The sequence below is a fragment of the Sporisorium graminicola genome, chromosome SGRAM_18 (assembly GCF_005498985.1).
Source record: "Sporisorium graminicola strain CBS 10092 chromosome SGRAM_18, whole genome shotgun sequence".
Taxonomy (NCBI): domain Eukaryota; kingdom Fungi; phylum Basidiomycota; class Ustilaginomycetes; order Ustilaginales; family Ustilaginaceae; genus Sporisorium; species Sporisorium graminicola.
This window is the reverse complement of record NC_043727.1, coordinates 110,341-129,238: the sequence shown is the minus strand read 5'-3', so window position 1 is coordinate 129,238 and position 18,898 is coordinate 110,341. Positions and strand designations below refer to the sequence as shown.

Genomic DNA, 18,898 nt, shown 5'->3' with positions numbered 1-18,898 from the left:
TGAACGTTATGTGAGTGTGTTGGAATGTGGTGTAATTATTTTATTATCAAGAAGGGTTCGTTAAGTTAATTGCGGATCAGGCGAAGAAGTCCCAATCCCGTTCGACAAAGGCGAGCATGTAATCGTCGATGCTTCCGCCTTCTTCGTCTTCTTCCTCCTCGCCCGCTTCTCCTCCATCTATCTCTGTCTGAGCTGTCTGCAGAGTCGAAACAGGCATCGGCGTTTCCGAGTCCCTACTCGCCACCTGCTTGACCTGCTGCTGATCTTCGAACTCGTCATCGTCCACAAACATCTCCTCTCTAGCTTTCAGAGCCGCCTGTCTATCTTCCTCGTCCTCCGCCTCCAAGAAGGCCCGCTCGACTTCCCTCCCGCTCTCCGCCGCCCCAACCTCACCTACTTCGACATCGCCGATCTTGCCACCATCATCGAGCATATCGCGCCAATCGATCCGTTTCGCCAGCGTCTCGGTATTGAACTCTCCCTCTTGAATCACGACGCTGTCGAGAAGGCGCTTCTGGTTGGCTTTGCGAAGCATGTTCTCCTCGATCGTGTGTTCGGTGACAAAGCGATAGATGTGCACGTCGCGCGTCTGACCGATTCGATGCGCGCGGTCCATGCACTGCGCTTCGATCGCAGCATTCCAGTCAAGGTCGTAGAACAACACGGTATCTGCGCCTGTGAGATTGATACCCAACCCACCCGAACGCGTCGACAGGATGAAGGCGGAAATGCGCAAGTCGCGGTTGAACTTTTCGGTGAGTGCCTGACGCTGTTCCACCTTGGTCGCTCCATCAAGACGCAGGTAGCGATAGCCATGGTAATTGAGGAACGACTCGAGGATGTCAAGCACGCGCGTCATCTGCGTGAAAATAAGGATTCGGTGGCCGCCTTCTTTGAGTCGGCGCATGAGGATGTCCAGCTGCTGCAGCTTGCCGCAGTCGTACTGCAGGAGGGAGGCGTCGGGGAAGGCGATGTGCAGCTTCACCGCAACTGGGTGAACCGTGTCGAACTCGGGTCGCACAATGTCGGGACATCGGTAAGGCTCGAAACCAGGAAGGGCCCAGCGAGGCATGTCGACGGCAACCGCGCGGGGTGTCACAAAAGCGAACCGGTCGATCAAGGGTTGCATGTTCTCCCTCCTCGTCGAACGCGACTGCACGATGCGCAACAGGTTGTCGCAGCGGCCTAGGAACCTTTTGCGATCCGACTCCTGCTGCTCCAACGGTTCCAGTCTCCCGGCCTGGCCAGCTTCTCTCAGCATCTTGATCAAGGCGATTCCATACACGGGCCGCTTTGTGCATCGATACTGGTTCAGATACGCCAAGTGCTTCCAGCGTTCCATCTCGCCCACCAATTTGCGCTGCTCACGCGTCCGCTGAAAGCCGTCGAGTGTCCATGTGTCCAGGTCGGGAGGATCAGGAACCTCGTCCCTGAAATGGGGCAGCTTCTTGGCAGCGTTCAACTTGCGCAGATCGCGTGATTCGATCGCGGTCAGATGCTCCTCGCAATCCGTGATCCTGAAGTTGGTCACGTCCAAGTCTACTTTATCCCAAATCTCCTCCCGCAGAAGTTGACGACGCACGAGTAGATCCTTGATCTCGTAATCGGCTACCACAGATCTCGACATGGCGAAACTCGTGACGATCGGTCGCACCTCGAACAGATCCGGATGGTTGCACACCTTTCGTAGCTGCATGAGGCAGTTGATGATGCTGAGGTAGTTGCCGCTTGCCAGGCTCTCGCGTGTCTTAGCGCGCGACATAAAGTCGTTGTAAAGGAATCGTTGGCGTTTGGAGAGACGACAGGTGATGACGTGCTCGTACTTGCTAGGCAGCTCCTTCTCGACTTCGCTCTTGAGACGACGCAGAAGGTAGGGACGCAAGACGGCGTGAAGCTTCTGCACCATAGCCCGAGTCTCCTCGTTCATGCTGGTGCCGCCCTCGATCGCCTTGTCGAGCGGGTTCGAGAACCAATCCTGGAAGTCCTTCATGTTGGCGAACGCGCCTCCGCCCGGCAGCTCGGTAGCGCCATGCGGCATCAGGAAGTACATCAGCGACCACAGATCCATCAGATTGTTCTGCAAAGGTGTACCTGTCAGCAGCAGCCGTCGCTGCGAGTTGAAACCCAGCAGCGTCTGCCATCGTTGCGACCGGAAGTTCTTGATGTGGTGTGCCTCGTCCAGCACCAGGTACACCCACGGCTTGCGTCGGAAGATGTGCTGGTCAGCCAGCACGAGTTGGTAGCTCGTAATGCACACGTTGAAGCTGTTCTCCGTGTTCCACCCGATTCGTTTCTCCTTGCGCTCCTTCTGGTTTCCGTAGTACGAGAGAATTTTGAAACCGGGCAAGAACTTTTTGAACTCTACCTCCCAATTAAGCATGACGCTCGTAGGGGCAACGACGAGGTGCGGGCCCCAGACACCCTTGTCGCACGCGAGGTGGGCGAGCAACGAGATGGTCTGGATGGTCTTGCCCAGACCCATCTCGTCGGCGAGGATGCCGTTGACGCCATTGGCGTACAGGCTCGATAGCCATTCGAAGCCGATCTGCTGGTAAGGACGCAGCTGACCGCGCAGCAGGAAGGGCTGACGCGAACGAGCAGTGAGACGGTCGGATGAGACGATCGAAGAGGCACGGGTCATGGAGCGTCGGCTGCTTCGACGGCCGCTCGTTGCAGCAGATTCGGTATCGCTGTGGCCGTTCTCGTACAAGGCGTCTGACCGTCGTTTCAGAGCACTCGAGTCTGCCTCTTCGACATCCATTGCAGCGTCTGAAGAGTCCTCAGCCTCTTGCACCTCTGCTGCTTCCACCTTGACATTTGCGTCGGCTGTGTCCTCTTTCTCAGTCTTTGCTATTAATGATGGAGCTTGTTCGCCTTCGCTGGCAGCCTCTTCCTCGCCAGCGTCAATATCGTCTGTACCTCCCTCGTCTGCGTCCTGCCCGTAGCCGTATCGTTTGAGCAGCTCCTCAATGGGTATATTGGCATCCGCTTCGAGTCCTGCATCTTCGCTATCGTCCTCCTCGTCCTCCGCCCACATTTGTCTTTCAAGTTCGGCATCTTCTTGCTCGCCGTCGTCGGCGCCAATATTGAATTCGACGTCATCGGCATCAAGCCTGTCGTCCTTTGCCTTGAATGGCTTGCCGACAGCACCACGAGCACTTCGTCGTGGCCTGTTTGAGGATTTTGGTTCAAGAACTGAGGCGTCTGAAGAGGTCTCTGCATTCGCGACCAAGGCTTCATCGTCGAGCTGGCTCTGTTCCCGAATCATTTCATCATCTGCGCCCAGTGCAGCAGGTGTGGACACGAAGGACTGATCGCGCGTAGCTGGTGTCGATGTGTCTTGAGATACACTGGCACTTTCTGGCTCTTCCGCTCCTTCAGCGGTGGGCATCTGCTCTTCGTGCTCAGCGTCGACATCCGAGTCGTCGGGGTCTGCGGTCCCGTCGCTACCGTAGCTTGTCCTATCGCTCTCGTCGTCGCTGCCAACCGAGCTGTCCGCACGCGTCATGACCTCGTGCTGCTTCTTGAGCATGGCAGTGCTCTGTTCGAGGATCGCGTTGAGCTGCTCTTTGTCCAGCTTCTCCTTCTCGGCCTTTTCGGCTGCAGCCTTTCGAGCTCTGACCACGTTGACAGCCAGTCGCCACTGCTTGAGCACTTCGCGGAGAGTCCACTTGGCCAGCGCACGGATTCGTCTGTCCTCGGCCTTCTTATGGCGTTCCGAGGTTCCGAGCTGACGTTCCCAGTGCTGAGCGACCATGCGAGCTACTTTACGAGAATTCTGCTGTCTCAGTCTAGCGTACTGACGCATTTGAGAGTAGCTGCCAGCAACAGCATCTAGCATATGGTCGCGATGCGACTTATTACGGACAGCCTTGTGAGCAATGTGGCGCGTGGTGGACCCGGCTTCGGGATGGATCGGCAGACCGGCGCGCCATCTCTCGTCGAGCTTGATGTAGGTCTGCAGATCGTCGTCCTCGATACTCGCCTCGCCGTCATGAAAGAGGTCGAAAGACTCCCACAGTGCATTGAGATCGCCGTTGAAGCGTCGCAGATCAGGGACTTGGTGGGGAGCGAGGATGTGCAGTGGTGGTGGGTGATCAGGCAAGGGACGAGGTTGCTGTCGAGTGATGAAAGCATCGAGCTCGTCCAAGGCCCTGTTCTTGCGCGAGCCGGTGCGCTTGACGGGTGTGTCGGACGAAGTTTCGTCTATAAACGCGCGTTGTTGCTTCTGTGAAATGGACAGTCGAGCTCGCTTGGCCGCACTCTTCCGTCGCGCGTAGGCGTCCTCTGCTTTTCCTTTCCCCTTTGCATTTCGGCTTCCTACGTCGACATCTGATCCCTCGCTGCCCCCTTCGCTTGCTTCGTTGTCGTCGTCATCGTCGATGCCGGCTTCGTTGTCCGATGCACCCTTGCCGTTGACATGTGACTTGGTGTCTGCGATGCTCGAAGATCTTCTGGTGCGATCAATTCCAGTTCCCTTATCATCACCCTTGGCTTTGGAAGTAGTGCTGTGCGTAGACGGGTTACTTGGGGGTTGTGGACGTTTGAGAGAGAGGCTTTCCAGTCTGGCATTGACTCGTCTCCGAGTGACGCGCCCGGAAGTCGATGCTTCCGCTCCGGGAGCGGACTCGTCTAGGCTGAAGCGAAGGTCGTGCGCGTGCTTGAAGGTAGTGAAGACGTCGCTCTGGTCGTTGCGTGCAATGTCAGGATCGTAACCGACCATGGTGACAAACTTGGAGAGGTGGAAAAGCTCTCGAACGAGCATGTCGTGACCATCATGGACGTCTTCGAGGTCAGATTGTGCCACTGCGGCTTTTTCCTTCCTTCTGCGATCGAGGATGTCGGGCAAAGGCACTTGTGGGTCGAGCTGAGTCAAGGGCGTGATCTGCGGTCTCGGACGAGTGAGGTAGGGTGTGACGTTGGTGGGAACCTCCGACTGAACGACTGTTGCCGAATCTTGATCTGGCTCGCTCTCCACTGCCGATTTACTTCGTGATCTGGAACGGTTGGGAGAGACCGAGCTTGTCGACGACTCGCGGTACGCCCTTTCATTTGGGTATGCCTTTTTTCTGCTGCCCTTGCTGCTGCTGAGCTTATTTGATGCATTTGAATCGAGAACCGTCTTCGAATGATCTGTCTCGCCTTGCCTTGTCGACGCAGATGGACGACGATGCCGCGAGTCGCTGCTGCCACTGCCGTCGCCATTGCCATTGGTCAGTGTGGTGCTCCGACGCGGACGGCGTGTTCTGCCGGAGCTGTCGCTGTTCTCAGCTTGAGCATCGCTGTCCTGCTGCCCGAGCTGAAAAGCTGGACCTGGACTGGAGAAGGCAAGCTCTGCATCGAGCCTTCTTCGTTTGGTTGGCACTTTGGGCGTGGAGGATTGCTGAGGAGAGGCGGAGCGTCCGCTTCCGACGGATCGTGGTTTCGATGGTCCGGCTTCAGCAGAAAGGTGATTGTCTGGATTCGAAGTCGAAGCGGTGCCGTTGGCTCTGGTCTCGCCATTGTCGTGGTTGCGGCCGGACTGACCGTGAGCATCTTGCCCGCCAACACTATCGTCGCGCCAAGCGTCGGAGCTCACATCTCTGGCGCGTGTTTCTGCATGATCAAGTGCCGTATCGCCAGGGGACATGAATGTCGACCTGTTCCGATAATGTCCCACTTGCGCCGAATCCAGGTCGAAGCTCTACCTATCTGCCTTGCTGCGTAGAGCGTGTCTCTGTGTGTCTATCAGTATGGTTTGCCTACGCACTCGGCCGCTGTGTAACTGCAGTAGTCGTGCTTCAAAGGACAGACGTCGAAAGAGGATATCCTAGGATGACGGGCTGTTCATGAGCAGGGAAGCTCGAGTATCGATCCGTCGGAACCGTGTTGGTAGGGAACTGAGAGGTGCGTGGGAATGAACGAAGGTTTCCTAACTCGAGCCAGAACCTTGAACGTCTTCTTGGTCGAGTAAAGTGGCGCTGATCCTGATGTTTCCTATGCTGGATCAGGAACAGTAGTAAGCGTGACCGAATAGAGAAGTGCGCAGTCGGTGGATCCGAAGTCGAAAGAGTGTTGCGTCGGAAAACTGTACGGAGTTGGCAGGGAAATTAGGACGGCGAATGCGAATCGTATGTGCACGTTCGGGAGCGGCCTTTGTTCTGCGGGCGTCGAAGCTTTCGAACTGCAGAGCTATTTTGGTGAAGGAAGGACAAGATGTAAGAGCTGTGAGAAGAGTGCTTCGAGTTGCGAAGTGGATGTCGCAAGAGCGTTGTTACTTTTTGGACTTTCGACCTTCGAGCTTTTTGGCTGCAGAATTGACTGGCTGAGCTGCTCTGGTGGGTGCTGAGTCGTCGTTGCTGCTTCATTTGCGTCTCTTCATCTCATCTACATTCGGAACTGCGCGTCACAGGGACCGACATGAAGCCTAAATTTCCAACCAGGGCACGGCTAAGCACTCCCTTCGCGCCTTCTTCGTGTGACTTTCGGTGGCCGGCCAAAAAATACGCAAAAAATGGAAAAATGAGGGCAAAAGTTCAACGGGAAATTGCGGTCCAAAAAGCGGCAGCAGCACTGAATAGCAGCCGAGGCTGTCTGTTGGCAATGTCACCTTGTCGAGTTGGAGGTCTGTGGAGAAAATGCGTGCCCGGGCCATCCATAGTGCTTGCCAGGTTCGACAGCGAATGGTGAAGATTCTTCCTCAGTGCCCAATCTTACATTTCGACACCCCAACACAGTGCTGTACGGTGCAGTCCTCATCGCCTCGTCTATTCACAGCATGACTGTCATTCACATTGTCCTCGTCCAGGTCAAGCAGTCGGTGCTGTCCAACGGCTTTGACGAGCTCAAGCAGAAATGCGAAACGCTCAAAGACCTACCCATCACGAAATCCAAAGCGACCGAGATCAAGTGGGGTCCTCCCGAGTATCCTGGCCGCAACCAAGGCTACAACTGGGGTGAGTGCCGCAACTTTGGCTGCTGCGGACGCTGCATGTAGCGGTGTAACCTCGGGCGATTGTCGCCGCCTTAGATCCGCTGAATAAACATGCTGAACTTGCTTCCTTCCCGCACTTTCACACGATGCACGGATACGCCGATGCACCGCCGGATGAATAGGTCTGTACAGCGTATTTGCTTCTCGCGAAGACTATGAGGCGTATCGTGACGACGAGGAACACCGCAAGTGAGTATGCAGCGACAATCGCCAGGCTTCTTCTTCTACTTCCCATGAACAATGCCGAACAACCGGCACCGCTTCTATCGACTCGCATCCCGCTTATGCGAACAATCTGGCTGACTCTTTCGCGGTTATCATGCACTCCGATGCATCCCACTCGTCCGTGGCGTCAGCTTCTCTAAGACGGTGCTTTTGCCCAACACCGACGCCCTTCTCGCCTACGACTTTGAAATCTGAGGTGCTTGTCGGCAACCGCCCGTCCCCTTGTTGCCCTGTACCAGCTCGCAATAACAGAAATGCCCGAGCTGCCCGAGTACGCCTGTGAAACAGCGACATCCTTGTACTCGAACCGCAGGTGTAGCTTGCACAGAAATGTCCCGCCGATCCCTCGGATACATCGAAAAGCGTTCTCTCGTAGAACCTTGTGTTGGGTGACAGCTGGAGTGCAGCGTTGCCATCCAGACGTGATCCTTCCCACGCCTGTCCTGTGACTTCAGAAAAGCGAAGTCAGTTCGTCAAGGCATTGCCGCGGCCTTCTATCTTTCCATGCCAATCATTCGGTGCTTCCATCTCTTCTTGGCACCTCTCACCTCGGCCCAGTGTTTTTTTAGGGAGAGAGAGCTTTGTATAACGGCACTTCTGAAGAGGCCTTTAAGCTGCCGGAGGTACCTGGTGAGAGCCCTCCAGGTATCTACCCTGGATTGCGCTCCCACGAATCAAGTCAAGATGAGGAACAAAAGAGATATAAGTTGGGCACGTTGAGACGTCGCTGTTCTGTAGTAATCTTGCAGTTTTCATCTTCACCGAAGAGCAAAACCAGATCTCTCTATACATTGTCGGTGTCTCGTACTTTGCGACGTTCGCCGCAACAGCATGCCCATGTCGTCAAGCGGTCCAAGCACACGAAAGAAAAAGATATCGTTCAAACACAAGAAAGAGCCAACACCACCACGAGAGCGATCACTCAGAGCTTGCACGCGCTGTCGCCAACGTAAGCAGAAGTGCGACAACGCTCTGCCGAACTGCAGCAACTGCGTAAAAGGGGGTGTGCCTTGCGAAGCGTTCCCGGTTAATGTCGTCTCTCGAGACAATCTGCTGCAGTGAGTGGCAGTCTGTCTCTCGCAGGATTGAGGTTGCGAGAACCTAACGATCGAACACTTTGTACTCTGCATAGAATCTACGACCAATTGCAGGACAGCAAGCGACACAACGCTGCCCTGCAGAAGGAGCTCTATCTGGCTCGCCTCGCGGTCCCTGATGCTCTCGCTCTGTTCAGTGCTGTGATCGCACAGCAGGTGAGACGATCACCCAGCAGTATCTTACATCCCCGAGCGCAGATATACTGACCAAGTTCCGAACTAAAGGTCATGAATGGTTTCTACCAGGACGAAAGCGTTCGAAAGACCAGCAAAAGAAGGTTCGTCCAAGATCTCGCTCGGGGAAAGAGTCTCGCTCCAGTGCTAACATCCCCCGGCTGTCTACTTGACAATCTCAAATATTAGCGACAATGCTTGCGGCGACACTCTGATGCAGTCGGAGCCAAGCGGCAATCTGGCCACCGCCAGCGTAGAGGCTGACCCCACTTTCCAGATGGACTCTTCCGCATCAGTAGCTACGAGGCACCTGCAAGGCGGAGAGCCAGACGTCTGGAAGACACTCGAGCTGCTAGAGACGTCTTTTCCTGCCGTCGCCTCTGCCATCTGCAACGCAGCGCAACATCCCGACCAGAAACTCAACACCAGGTGTCTGAACAGACTTGACGACATAGCATCAATGTAGGTGTACCGTATCAACCTCCAGTCGCCTTGCGACGTTTCGGGCCACACACCAAGCTCATAACTGCTTGAATTTTGCGAGCCACACAGTCCGATCCGAGACTTGCACGCACTGCTCAGCGGAAGTGGGGCCTGCGCATATCAGAGTCGCCTCGAAAGCGTAACAGTCCAGGTGCAGCTTTCAGTCAATGACTTGACCAACAGATTTATCGCAGCAAACAGTACCACAAGGATTGCAGCGGCATTGCTGTGGGCATTGCTTGCCTTTGTTCAGAATCGAAGTGAAGAGCTACTCCGTATGGACACCGTCCTCGCGTGCTTCATGCAAGTTTGGCAAGCATCCTTCCCGAACCATTCGGCTGCCGTCACCGTGCACGATACGGCCTCAGTAAGATTCGACGTTGACTTGGGCAATCGCTATGGAGTGTTTGAAAGTTGTGGCACTCAATTGATCTTCCCATTGTGCGGCTTCTGGGCTGCGTCTTTTCGCAGATGTCATTCTTTCGAGCCTACGACTGGGTGCACCTACGTGAGTAGATTCGACAGAAACCGCTGTCTTGCATATCGTCAGAGGCATTCTGGCTCACCACTCCTTCTCCCGTGCTCTTTTACAGAGACGGCCATTCTGACTGGGAAATTGCACGCCCAGGTGACGACGATGAGCAGCTTCGAAGGCATTGAAGCCATCGCCTCCAAAGTCGACCTCGCGACGTTTCTGTCCAGCTTCCACGTCGAGCAGAAGCGGCTGGAGTATATCGCCTTGCATCTCTTCACGAGCCCCATGGGAGAACTCACCGACGCTAGACACGAAGAAGCGGTCTGGAACCTGCTCAGCAGCATCAAGGACCTCTCGGACGTCAACGGTCAAGCTTACGACGCGTTCGGTGCTCAGTACAGCGGTTCTGTAGCGGGTGCACAACACGTGTTGATGCGGCACAAGCTGGGAACGCAGCTTTACGGCATGTTTCCGAGGATGCTCTTCATATACTGTCCCAACAACCGACGTCACTGGAGGTGGCTGAACAATGCTCTGCCTCTAGCGGTGACTGCGCTGTCCTGTCATCATGCTGCGTGTATGCAGTGCGGTTGGCTGGGCGACCATGCCGTCGACGCTTTAATGTTTGCCGACTTGTTGGCTGCGTAAGTTTGAACGCCCACCACTCTCACAAGCTTCAGGAAGATGGTAGCGATACTGACTTGCCTTCGTCAACCAATGTGTTTCTGATACTTCAGATTCGTGTGGACTCTTCAACAGCGTCAGGCTCAGAACAACTTGCGCGAAGACATGCATGATCACATCCGTATGGGTGTTGAGCTGGGTGAACGCTTTGTAAGTGCGCATCGCCGTTGCTCACTTTATGTCGGTCTGACCTTTGCTGTCTTTGTAATATCTGCTATCATTGTATATTCAGGCGATCAAGTGGCCAGAGCGCAGCAACATGATCCTCGCAGCTGTACGACAACTCTGCATCCTACGAGACTCTTCGCTCTCTACTTCAGGCGTGAACACATCCTGGCCCACTGCATCCGTCGCCACATCCTCGCACACCGCCTCCAGCCCTGCGCTTCGCACGCCACAGGACTTAGAGCCTTCGCAATCAATGCTCGAGACGGCGTACCACCCGCACGACTCGTGCTCTCAGCATTATCGGGAGCAGTCATTGCAGCCACAGGAAGGCTGGAATGACGCAGCAACAGCAGCATTGCAGCAAGCTCGATTCGAGTGGCCTGGCGCCAATCAGGCGTTCGACAGCTTCAACAGTGTAGGTCTTAGCGCCACAGAACTTCTGGTGGCGGACGAGCAGAATGACGGGCTGCCCGTGTACCTTGCATCGACACCGACAGGGACTGATTATCCCATCGCCGATACGCGCACCTCTGCTGCCGTGAGGAGCTTGGCGACGACTGCCACGCCGACGGATCTTCTACAAGCGGTGACAGCTACAGCGACGACGAACAAAACGCTTCTGTACATAGATGACCGATCGACTGACTCGCTCTAAAAGTGTTCTGTAATGTTCTGCATGCTCTCTATATGCTCTCAAGTTGACATCCGCATGTAACTGACTTATCCAACGGACAATGAATGCATGGCCACAGGCTCTCATGCAATCGCTGTGTCCCCACTGCACTGCGATTAAAGAGGAAGCAGGTGCCGTTGCGCAAGAGCAGCCAAATGCAGAGAATAAATTTTGGGGGGCATAGAGGAAGAATTTTTCTATTGCTTGCTGCGTTGCTCGAGAAGACAGAGTGCGCGACAAGCATGTGAGGGTAAGAACTTAGAAGGCTGGGGGACAGTTCATACAAAGAGGGTTTCCACATCAGGGGCGAAGGGATGCAGAGAAAAATGGGTTTGTGTCCAAGGCACGTCAAGCCATACAGACTTTTTTAGGCAACAAGCTGGGGGCGCTTAGATGAGGTCAGCGACGTTGAGGGGCATCTCGTCGATCTGGGTAGAGTAGAACTGCTCGATGTCACGGAGCATGCGGACGTCGTCCGAGGTGACAAAGTTGATGGCAACACCCTTACGGCCGAAACGACCGCCACGGCCGATACGGTGGATGTAGTTTTCACGGTTGGAGGGCAAGTCATAGTTGATGACGAGCGAGACCTGCTGGACGTCGATACCACGGGCGAGCAGGTCGGTGGTGATCAGGACACGCGAGGAGCCGGAGCGGAACTCGCGCATGATGACCTCACGCTGGCCCTGCTCCATGTCGCCGTGCATGGCCGACACGGTGAACTCACGCGAGGTGAGCTTGTCGGTGAGCCAGTCGACCTTTCTGCGGGTGTTGCAGAAGATGACGGCCTGGGTGATGGTGACGGTCTCGTAGAGATCGCAAAGAGTGTCGAGCTTCCACTCCTCCTTCTCGACGGCAACGTAGAACTGCTTGATACCTTCGAGGGTCAGCTCGTCGCGCTTGACAAGGATGCGAATGGGCTCACGCATGAACTTCTTGGTGACCTCGAGCACCTCCTGGGGCATGGTGGCCGAGAGGAGGACGACCTGGGTGTCCTGAGGCAAGAGCTGGAAGACCTCGTACATCTGGTCCTTGAAACCACGCGAGAGCATCTCGTCGGCCTCGTCGAGGCAGAACATCTTGAGCTGATCGGTCTTGAAGGCACGACGGTTGATCATGTCGTAGACACGACCGGGGGTACCGACGACGACCTGGGCGCCCTCGTTGAGCTTGGCCATGTCCTCGCGAACGTTGGTGCCACCGATGCAGGCGTGGCAGTCAATCTTCATGTAGTCGCCGAGGGCGATGACGACCTTCTGGATCTGCTGGGCGAGCTCACGGGTGGGAGCAAGGATGAGGGCCTGGACGGCCTTGATGCTGGGGTCGATGCGCTGGAGAATGGCGATGGAGAAGGTGGCGGTCTTGCCGGTACCGGACTGAGCCTGGGCAATGACGTCGTGGCCCTTGATGACGGGGACGATGGCGCGGGCCTGGATGGCCGAGGGACGCTCGAAACCGTAGGCATAGACACCACGGAGGAGCTCATCCTTGAGCTCCATGTTGTCGAAGTTGTCAATGACGGTCTCCCAGTTGGACTCGATCTCGGCATCGGAAATGTTGAGGTTGTTGCCAGCCTCGCCAGCAGGGGCGGCGGCGGCGGTGGTCTCCTCGGGCCTGTGAGTCGCAATTAAGATAAAGTGGAAAGAACGTCAGTATGATGCCCGGTGCGTTTTTCGAATCGGGCCATCCGAATGACATGGCAAAGCTGTTGGGGCGCCTTCCGTTGCCTTTTCCGATGTCACTTTGAGCATTAGGAGCCCGCCTCCAAGTGAACGATTCAGCGAGAGCCTCGCAACAAGACGACTGAGCCACTCATCGAGGTAGACCGCAGCTGGCTCCATCGATGTGTTCTGTCACCATCGATCCTTGTCCATGCTCGTTGCTTGCCGATTCCCGATGCATGGGATCAATCGAGTGACACTGATCTCTTCCAGCGTTCAATGTTGCCATCGCTGCTGCTATTGCTGCTACTACTGCCAATTTGGGATAACATACTTAGACATATTGGGCGAAGTGGGAAGGAAGGTTCAAGGAGTCGGACTGAAACAAGTCGACGCCTCGAGGTTGGGTGGGTGTTGTGAGCGCTGAAGAAGAAAGTCGAAAGGATCAAGAGATGACCTTTCAACCGGTATGCGTGTTTTGGTAAGGAGTTCGGAGTGATGCTATGAAAGCAAGATGATGGCAGAGGAGGAAGATTGGTGGTCGACGACGGCGATATCGACCAACCTCAAGTTCACTGACGGCAGCCACATTTCCTGGGCTCACTCATTCTCTCAACGCTACGCTACACAAAATATTGAACGGCGAGCGCCCTCTGAGAAAGAAAAAAATCATGAAGAAGAAAGAAGAGAGAGGGAGCGACAGGCAGCAGCGTGCGAAATGGTTTCCTGAACCTGGCCATCCTCCTCAAGTGCCTGACGTGAACAGCGAAGCAATGATTTGGAAGGAAAAGGAAGGGCACAAGGGGCCGTCGACGCAGAGCGAGACACTCACGAGAAGAAAGAGCAATTTTTGAAAATCGAACTCTCTCTTGCACATCGACTCAGCCGAGCTCCTTGACAAAAGGGCCATTGAGAAGGGAGAAAAAGTTTTCGACCTGCTCTTTGTTAATACAGGCTGCAGCTTGGACTTGTATTCCTTCATGCATTTTGTATTTGGAAAGCTGGCGATGGGATAATCACTCGGAAACTCCTGAACGTGGTGGCTTCAATAGCACGTCGCGCAGGCCACAAAGCCAATATCGGGATCGAGGCTGAGCGTTCCTCCCGATGCAAGCAGATGAAAAAGAAAGCTTTGATGCGTTTGGCTGAGTCAAATTTCGAGTGTCGTCTGCCAACCGTGGGGAGAGAGCGGTAAGCGCGGGCTGAATTTGCTCTTTCGTCATACAAAAGCCCAAAGCGCGACTTGCTCCACACTGTTGCCGTTTCCAGATCTTCTCAGCTCAGATACGAGCATCTTTCGCTCTTGCAATAAAGGGACCTTCCTCCTACGCTGCGACCACACGCCTGGACCCTACGCAGATTCAAGGTGGACTTCAATAACGGACGCAACACCCGACCCCTTATCGGATTCAGAGCTCCCACTTTGCAATGAGTACAGCACAGGAATCAATACCACCACCTTCGCGGGATCCAAGAGGCCCCTCCTCGACCAACCGTAGAGGTCGAGGCGGAAACGGCGGCGCTAGCGCCGGTGGTGGTGGTGGTCGACGAGCCAACTTTGGGGGCTCCTTGACGACCTCAGACCAGGCTTCCAGCTCCAGGGGAGGGCGCTCCAACAACCATTCGAGGCCGCCTAGACCACAAAAGAACTCGGGCAAGGATAAGACAGCTGCGCCCGGATCAAACGACCAAGCGACAACGCCCTCCAATGCTGTTGCCTCGCAGCCTCAAGACAATGCTGTCGAGGGCACTGAAGATGACGACGACGACGAGCTCCCACCCGAAGGGGAGCTCTGCTTCATCTGTGCAGACCCCATCAAGCTCACCTCGGTAGCCCCCTGCGACCACCGCACCTGTCACATTTGCGCGTTACGTCTCCGTGTCCTCTACAAGAAGGACGAGTGCACCTTTTGCAAAACCACCATCGATCGTCTCATCTTTACCTCTTCCTCCACAAAGAACTTCGCCGATTTCAAGCCCTCCGACGTCCCATACACCGACAAGAAGCTTCCCATCAGCTTTGAGACCAAGGAAGCCCTCGAAGAGACCGCCCTGCTTCTGCGCTACAATTGTCCCGATCCCAACTGCGAGGTCGCATGCACCGGCTGGAAAGACTACAAAGCGCACGTCCGTCGCGAGCACAACCGTCTCGTCTGCCAACTTTGCATCACCAACAAAAAGATCTTTGCGCACGAGCACACGATGCACACCGAGCAGTCTCTGGTAGCTCACGAGAAGGCCGAACACAGGCTCTGTGAGTACGATCGCAGGCTGTTCTACAGCGACGACGAGCTCTTTGCACACATGCGCGACCAGCATGAGCAGTGTTTCATCTGCAAAGCTTCCGGCAGCGAGGAGGAGCGATGGAAGTACTATCGAGACTACAACATGCTCGAAAAGCATTTTCGAAAGCAGCACTGGTTGTGTGAAAATACCGAGTGTCTACAGAACAAGTTCGTAGTCTTTGCCAACGAGGTCGATTTCAAAGCGCATCAGGTTCAGGAGCATGCCAACGAGCTCAGTGCCAGGGAGCGGAGGGAGGCACAGAGGATCGAAGCCAACTTCTCGTACGACGACGGTGCAGAGGGCTCGTCTCGACAAGCTACCTCTCGTGGCGGTGGCGGCGGCGGAAAGGGTAAGAGTCGAGCCAATGGTGCAACGAGACCTGATGCCGGTGCCTCTTCTGAAGACAGAGATGTTCTGGGTATCTCGGCACTCGCCTCTCGTTCACATGTGCCCGGTGCCGGTCCTGCCAACCACCAATCTCGCCGTGCTATGTTTGGCTCTGGTCTCACCAACCCCTCTGCTCCGCAGGGCTTGCCTACAGACCGTCCACGCACCGTCAACGACACTCGCTCGGTCGAAGAGCGCCACCAGGCCTACATGGACAAAGTGTCGTCGACGTTCAGTGGCTCAGAAGCGCGCATCACGTCGTTCCGCCACACAGTGCGCGCTTTCAAGCAAGGCGAGTCGTCGGCACGCGATCTGATTTCGACGTTCCACTCGCTTGTGGGGGAGATGGACGAGTGTGCACCGCTCGTCAATGGGCTGGTGGATTTGGTGGACGATAAGGACAAGAGCAAAGCGCTTGCTGATGCCTGGAATCAATATCGGATCGAGCGGACGCAGTTTCCTTCGCTCACACCTGCTGGCGGCAGCGCTATCTCTGGAATCACCCCAGGCACTGGATACGCTGGTGCGGGTGGTCGCGGCGGTGCAGCACTGCGCAGCATCAAAAAGTCATCTGCCGCCTCGAGCAGCCAAGTGTGGGACAACGTCGAGCGAGCAGCCTCGGCTTCTTCGGGTCACGGTGCGGGTAGACCTGTCGCACTCCGCGAACACTTCCCCTCGCTCGGTACTACATCCACCTCAGCAGGCACGCCGTCGATCCCCGGATCACTCGCGCACGCAGTCGCGCACGGAGCAGCCACGCGCGCCGCGGCCCCCGGAGCCAAGTGGTCAGGTGCTTCTGCCGCCGTTTCCAGCCGTGTCGCTGCGCCTGGAGGCGCAAGTGTGGCGAAACCGTTTGTTGCACGTGTGCATTCCACGTCAGGGCGGAACGTCAACACGCAATCGAGCGCGGCATTCCCGAGCCTGCCGACCAACGCGGCCAAATCGGCGATTAACGCGCACAAGAAGACATTGTTCGCCAGCAAGACGGGAGGAGGAGCAGCGTCGGGGAAGCACTCGCCTGTTTTTGGTGGAGCGGGTAGTGGAAGCGGTACGCCCGCGGCGGGAGGATCCGGTGCTAGCACGCCCTGGATCGCTGGTCAGCCAGGGAGGATCGACGATTTTCCGGAGATGGCCAGTCCGGGCAGTGCAACAGCCACGGGTGGGTTGGGCAGCTTGGACGGGCTGTCCGAGGCGCTGGTTGCGTCGCAGCAGGGTGAAGCTGGAGGTGCTGGGAGGAAGAAGAAAGGTAAAGGTGTGCAGGTGATGACTTTTGGTGGTGTCCATCGTGGATGAGCGGAGCAAGCCAGATTGTACCTCCGCGGTGATCATACAGCAAGGCAGTACTAGCATCAGTGACGGGGGAAGCGGAAGCAGGCGAGGTGATGATAGTTGCGGAACTGACGGCAGGACGGACATACACGCGTCGTAAGTAATGACGATGGCGACAGGGAGAGCGACCGAGGTGCTGATGCTGATGGGCAACAGACACGACACAACACACGCATAGAAAAGTCTGCGTACCTCGTCAAGCGATCTCTATCCACGGTGGAAACACAAGGCTTGTGTCCTTATCTTCTTCCTCCTTTCCTCTTTGCGTGTGCTGGGTTACTCTCTCGACTGTGCGTTCCGAGTGAGTGTCTCGAGTTCGTCGTGTGTCCGTCAGCTTTTGGGTGGACGATAATTTCCTTCGCAAAGCAAGAGCCGAATGGTCTGGGTCGCAGCGACGAGGCCCCGTGCGACGAGAATGAGGACGAAACCGCTCACATTTCCGCGTGCAGAGTCCGCAACGGTCAATGACTTAGGCCAGTTCGTTCACCGAGTTGACTGCTAAAAGACACGCTGCCGACGAGCGAAACGCGAGCAGGTGCAAGCAGAGAGACGTTAAAGCAAGAGGCTTGCAAAGGTTGCCGCAGTCGCTTGGGCCCGACAGACGAACGATCAGCTACTTGGAAGAAGCAAGGTTCAGATTCGGTAAAAAGCACAGCAGGAACAGGAGGGGGATGTTACAAATACAGAAACGAGGCCGCGGGCTCCGTGGCGCGAATGAATGGTGAGGTCTTTTATGCCTCTACGCGTAGAGCCGGGTTTACGAAGGATCAAGCAAGCAAGCAAGTATTCACTCGTCAAACTTTCGAGGAGAGAGAAAGAGGACAAGGCAGGAAAGCTTCAGTCACTTCACGCAGCGTAGATCCGGCCACCACCGGGCGCCACACCGGGTGGCAATCCCTGCGCCGTTGAAGCAAGCTCGAAGCGCAGACCGGCATCACCCTCCGCCTCCTCCGCCGTCCCCGTTGCTTCCTGGCCGGACGACTTGCGCTTCGGTGTCGCCATCCCCGCTAGATTCTCCTTGTCCTCTACACTCCCCGCGTTCCCACTGGCTCCTCCACTCGCAGCAGCACCAGCAGCCGCACTAGCGGGGGCGGAGACAGCAGCGGACAAAGCAGGTTGCGGGTGGAGGTTGGGAATGCCACTGGCGTGCATGATGCGTTCGAACTTGGACCACAGCTCTGAGATGGGGTGGAACTCCTTTCCCACTGAAATAGATTCTTCGATCTTGCGGTTCACCGCGTTACTGTTGCCGAGGATCGACTCTACGCCCTGATGGTCCCTCACAGACACCGACAGAAAGTCCCGAAGAAGGAGTAGTGATGGACAGAGACGGAGTCGAGAGCAAGAGATCGTGGTTGTGGAGAGCAGAGGTCGTGGTTGCAGACAGAGAGTAAGAGTCAAGAGCGGGTGTCAGTTTGCAGTCCTCCTACAGCAGCGAGCGTGTCTGATCTGCGTCGAACTACTCCTATCCATACACGGGGCGGTACCCTACCATCTCGTTGCACTCGCTACTCCACCGCTGACCGCGATTATCCTTCGTCGCCCAAACTCACCTTGGAAATATCTTGAATCAACCGATTGCGCTCTCTCTCGAAAAACCCAGCATCGGTGTTCCTGTCCCCATTCCCGCTTTGCGCAGAAGACGACGAAGAGGGATGTTGCGGCTCATCGTATGCCGACGACGACGAGGAAGTGTGGTGTGCATCCGTCATCATTCTTTCGCTGCTGTGCGGTATCTTGTCCGAGCGAAGGTGAAGGTGTTGCGAAACTGCGTCACGGGGGGTGTCCAATTCTGTCAATTCGAGAGGGAGAGTGCACTTTTGGAGTGTATCCGTTCTTGAACGAGGTGGCTGCTGGTGCGGTAGAGCAGTCGACTAAGGAGCGGCGATGGTGGTAGAAGACAACCTCGCAGCGATGCAAACGAGATTGAGGTGAGAACAACACTTTTTTTTGGCCCAGACACGCGCGCGCGGACATACACACATAAAACCAACACTGGAAATAACAGCAAAACAGCACCGCTTCAACACACTTTATAACGCGTGGCGCGTATCTAATTAAACCAGCCTCTCCACTCTCCCGTACGGTAAATTCTCCTGGACTCGATCTCACTCTCACTCCCCGTCTCAACCTCTCCGAGATCGCTCACTTTCGCCCCTCAGACACACCAACAGGAGAGCAAAAGCAAGCAGAGCCGATCGATAAAACGATCGACTGGGTTTGCAGGAGGAAAAGACTGAAAAGCGAATGTCTTGAAACGCCGCTGACCATTATCCACAAGCA

At 55.8% G+C, this 18,898-nt stretch overlaps 6 protein-coding genes across 6 annotated transcripts; 3 read left to right on the top strand and 3 right to left on the bottom strand.

Annotated features, from left to right (window-relative positions):
* Positions 1 to 76: 76 nt before the first annotated feature.
* Positions 77 to 5,629, bottom strand: EX895_002847 (uncharacterized protein; the record flags this gene model as incomplete). Its single annotated transcript, XM_029883445.1, has 1 exon — positions 77 to 5,629. One exon carries the CDS (start codon positions 5,627 to 5,629, stop codon positions 77 to 79), a length of 5,553 nt encoding a protein of 1,850 aa, XP_029740122.1.
* A 1,128-nt stretch (positions 5,630 to 6,757) lies between these two features.
* Positions 6,758 to 7,393, top strand: EX895_002846 (uncharacterized protein; the record flags this gene model as incomplete). Its single annotated transcript, XM_029883444.1, has 3 exons — positions 6,758 to 6,935; positions 7,096 to 7,162; positions 7,330 to 7,393. 3 exons carry the CDS (start codon positions 6,758 to 6,760, stop codon positions 7,391 to 7,393), a joined length of 309 nt encoding a protein of 102 aa, XP_029740121.1.
* A 1,130-nt stretch (positions 7,394 to 8,523) lies between these two features.
* Positions 8,524 to 10,934, top strand: EX895_002845 (uncharacterized protein; the record flags this gene model as incomplete). Its single annotated transcript, XM_029883443.1, has 7 exons — positions 8,524 to 8,573; positions 8,659 to 8,931; positions 9,022 to 9,319; positions 9,424 to 9,460; positions 9,546 to 10,071; positions 10,165 to 10,261; positions 10,344 to 10,934. 7 exons carry the CDS (start codon positions 8,524 to 8,526, stop codon positions 10,932 to 10,934), a joined length of 1,872 nt encoding a protein of 623 aa, XP_029740120.1.
* A 407-nt stretch (positions 10,935 to 11,341) lies between these two features.
* On the bottom strand, positions 11,342 to 12,955 carry EX895_002844 (uncharacterized protein; the record flags this gene model as incomplete). Its single annotated transcript, XM_029883442.1, has 2 exons — positions 11,342 to 12,566; positions 12,948 to 12,955. The coding sequence occupies 2 exons, from the start codon at positions 12,953 to 12,955 to the stop codon at positions 11,342 to 11,344; spliced, it is 1,233 nt and encodes a 410-aa protein (XP_029740119.1).
* Positions 12,956 to 14,041: 1,086 nt separating this feature from the next.
* EX895_002843 (uncharacterized protein) lies at positions 14,042 to 16,579 on the top strand (the record flags this gene model as incomplete). The annotated part of the gene is made up of 1 exon (XM_029883441.1): positions 14,042 to 16,579. The coding sequence occupies one exon, from the start codon at positions 14,042 to 14,044 to the stop codon at positions 16,577 to 16,579; it is 2,538 nt and encodes an 845-aa protein (XP_029740118.1).
* An 882-nt stretch (positions 16,580 to 17,461) lies between these two features.
* On the bottom strand, positions 17,462 to 18,330 carry EX895_002842 (uncharacterized protein; the record flags this gene model as incomplete). The annotated part of the gene is made up of 2 exons (XM_029883440.1): positions 17,462 to 17,884; positions 18,169 to 18,330. 2 exons carry the CDS (start codon positions 18,328 to 18,330, stop codon positions 17,462 to 17,464), a joined length of 585 nt encoding a protein of 194 aa, XP_029740117.1.
* Positions 18,331 to 18,898: the final 568 nt, after the last annotated feature.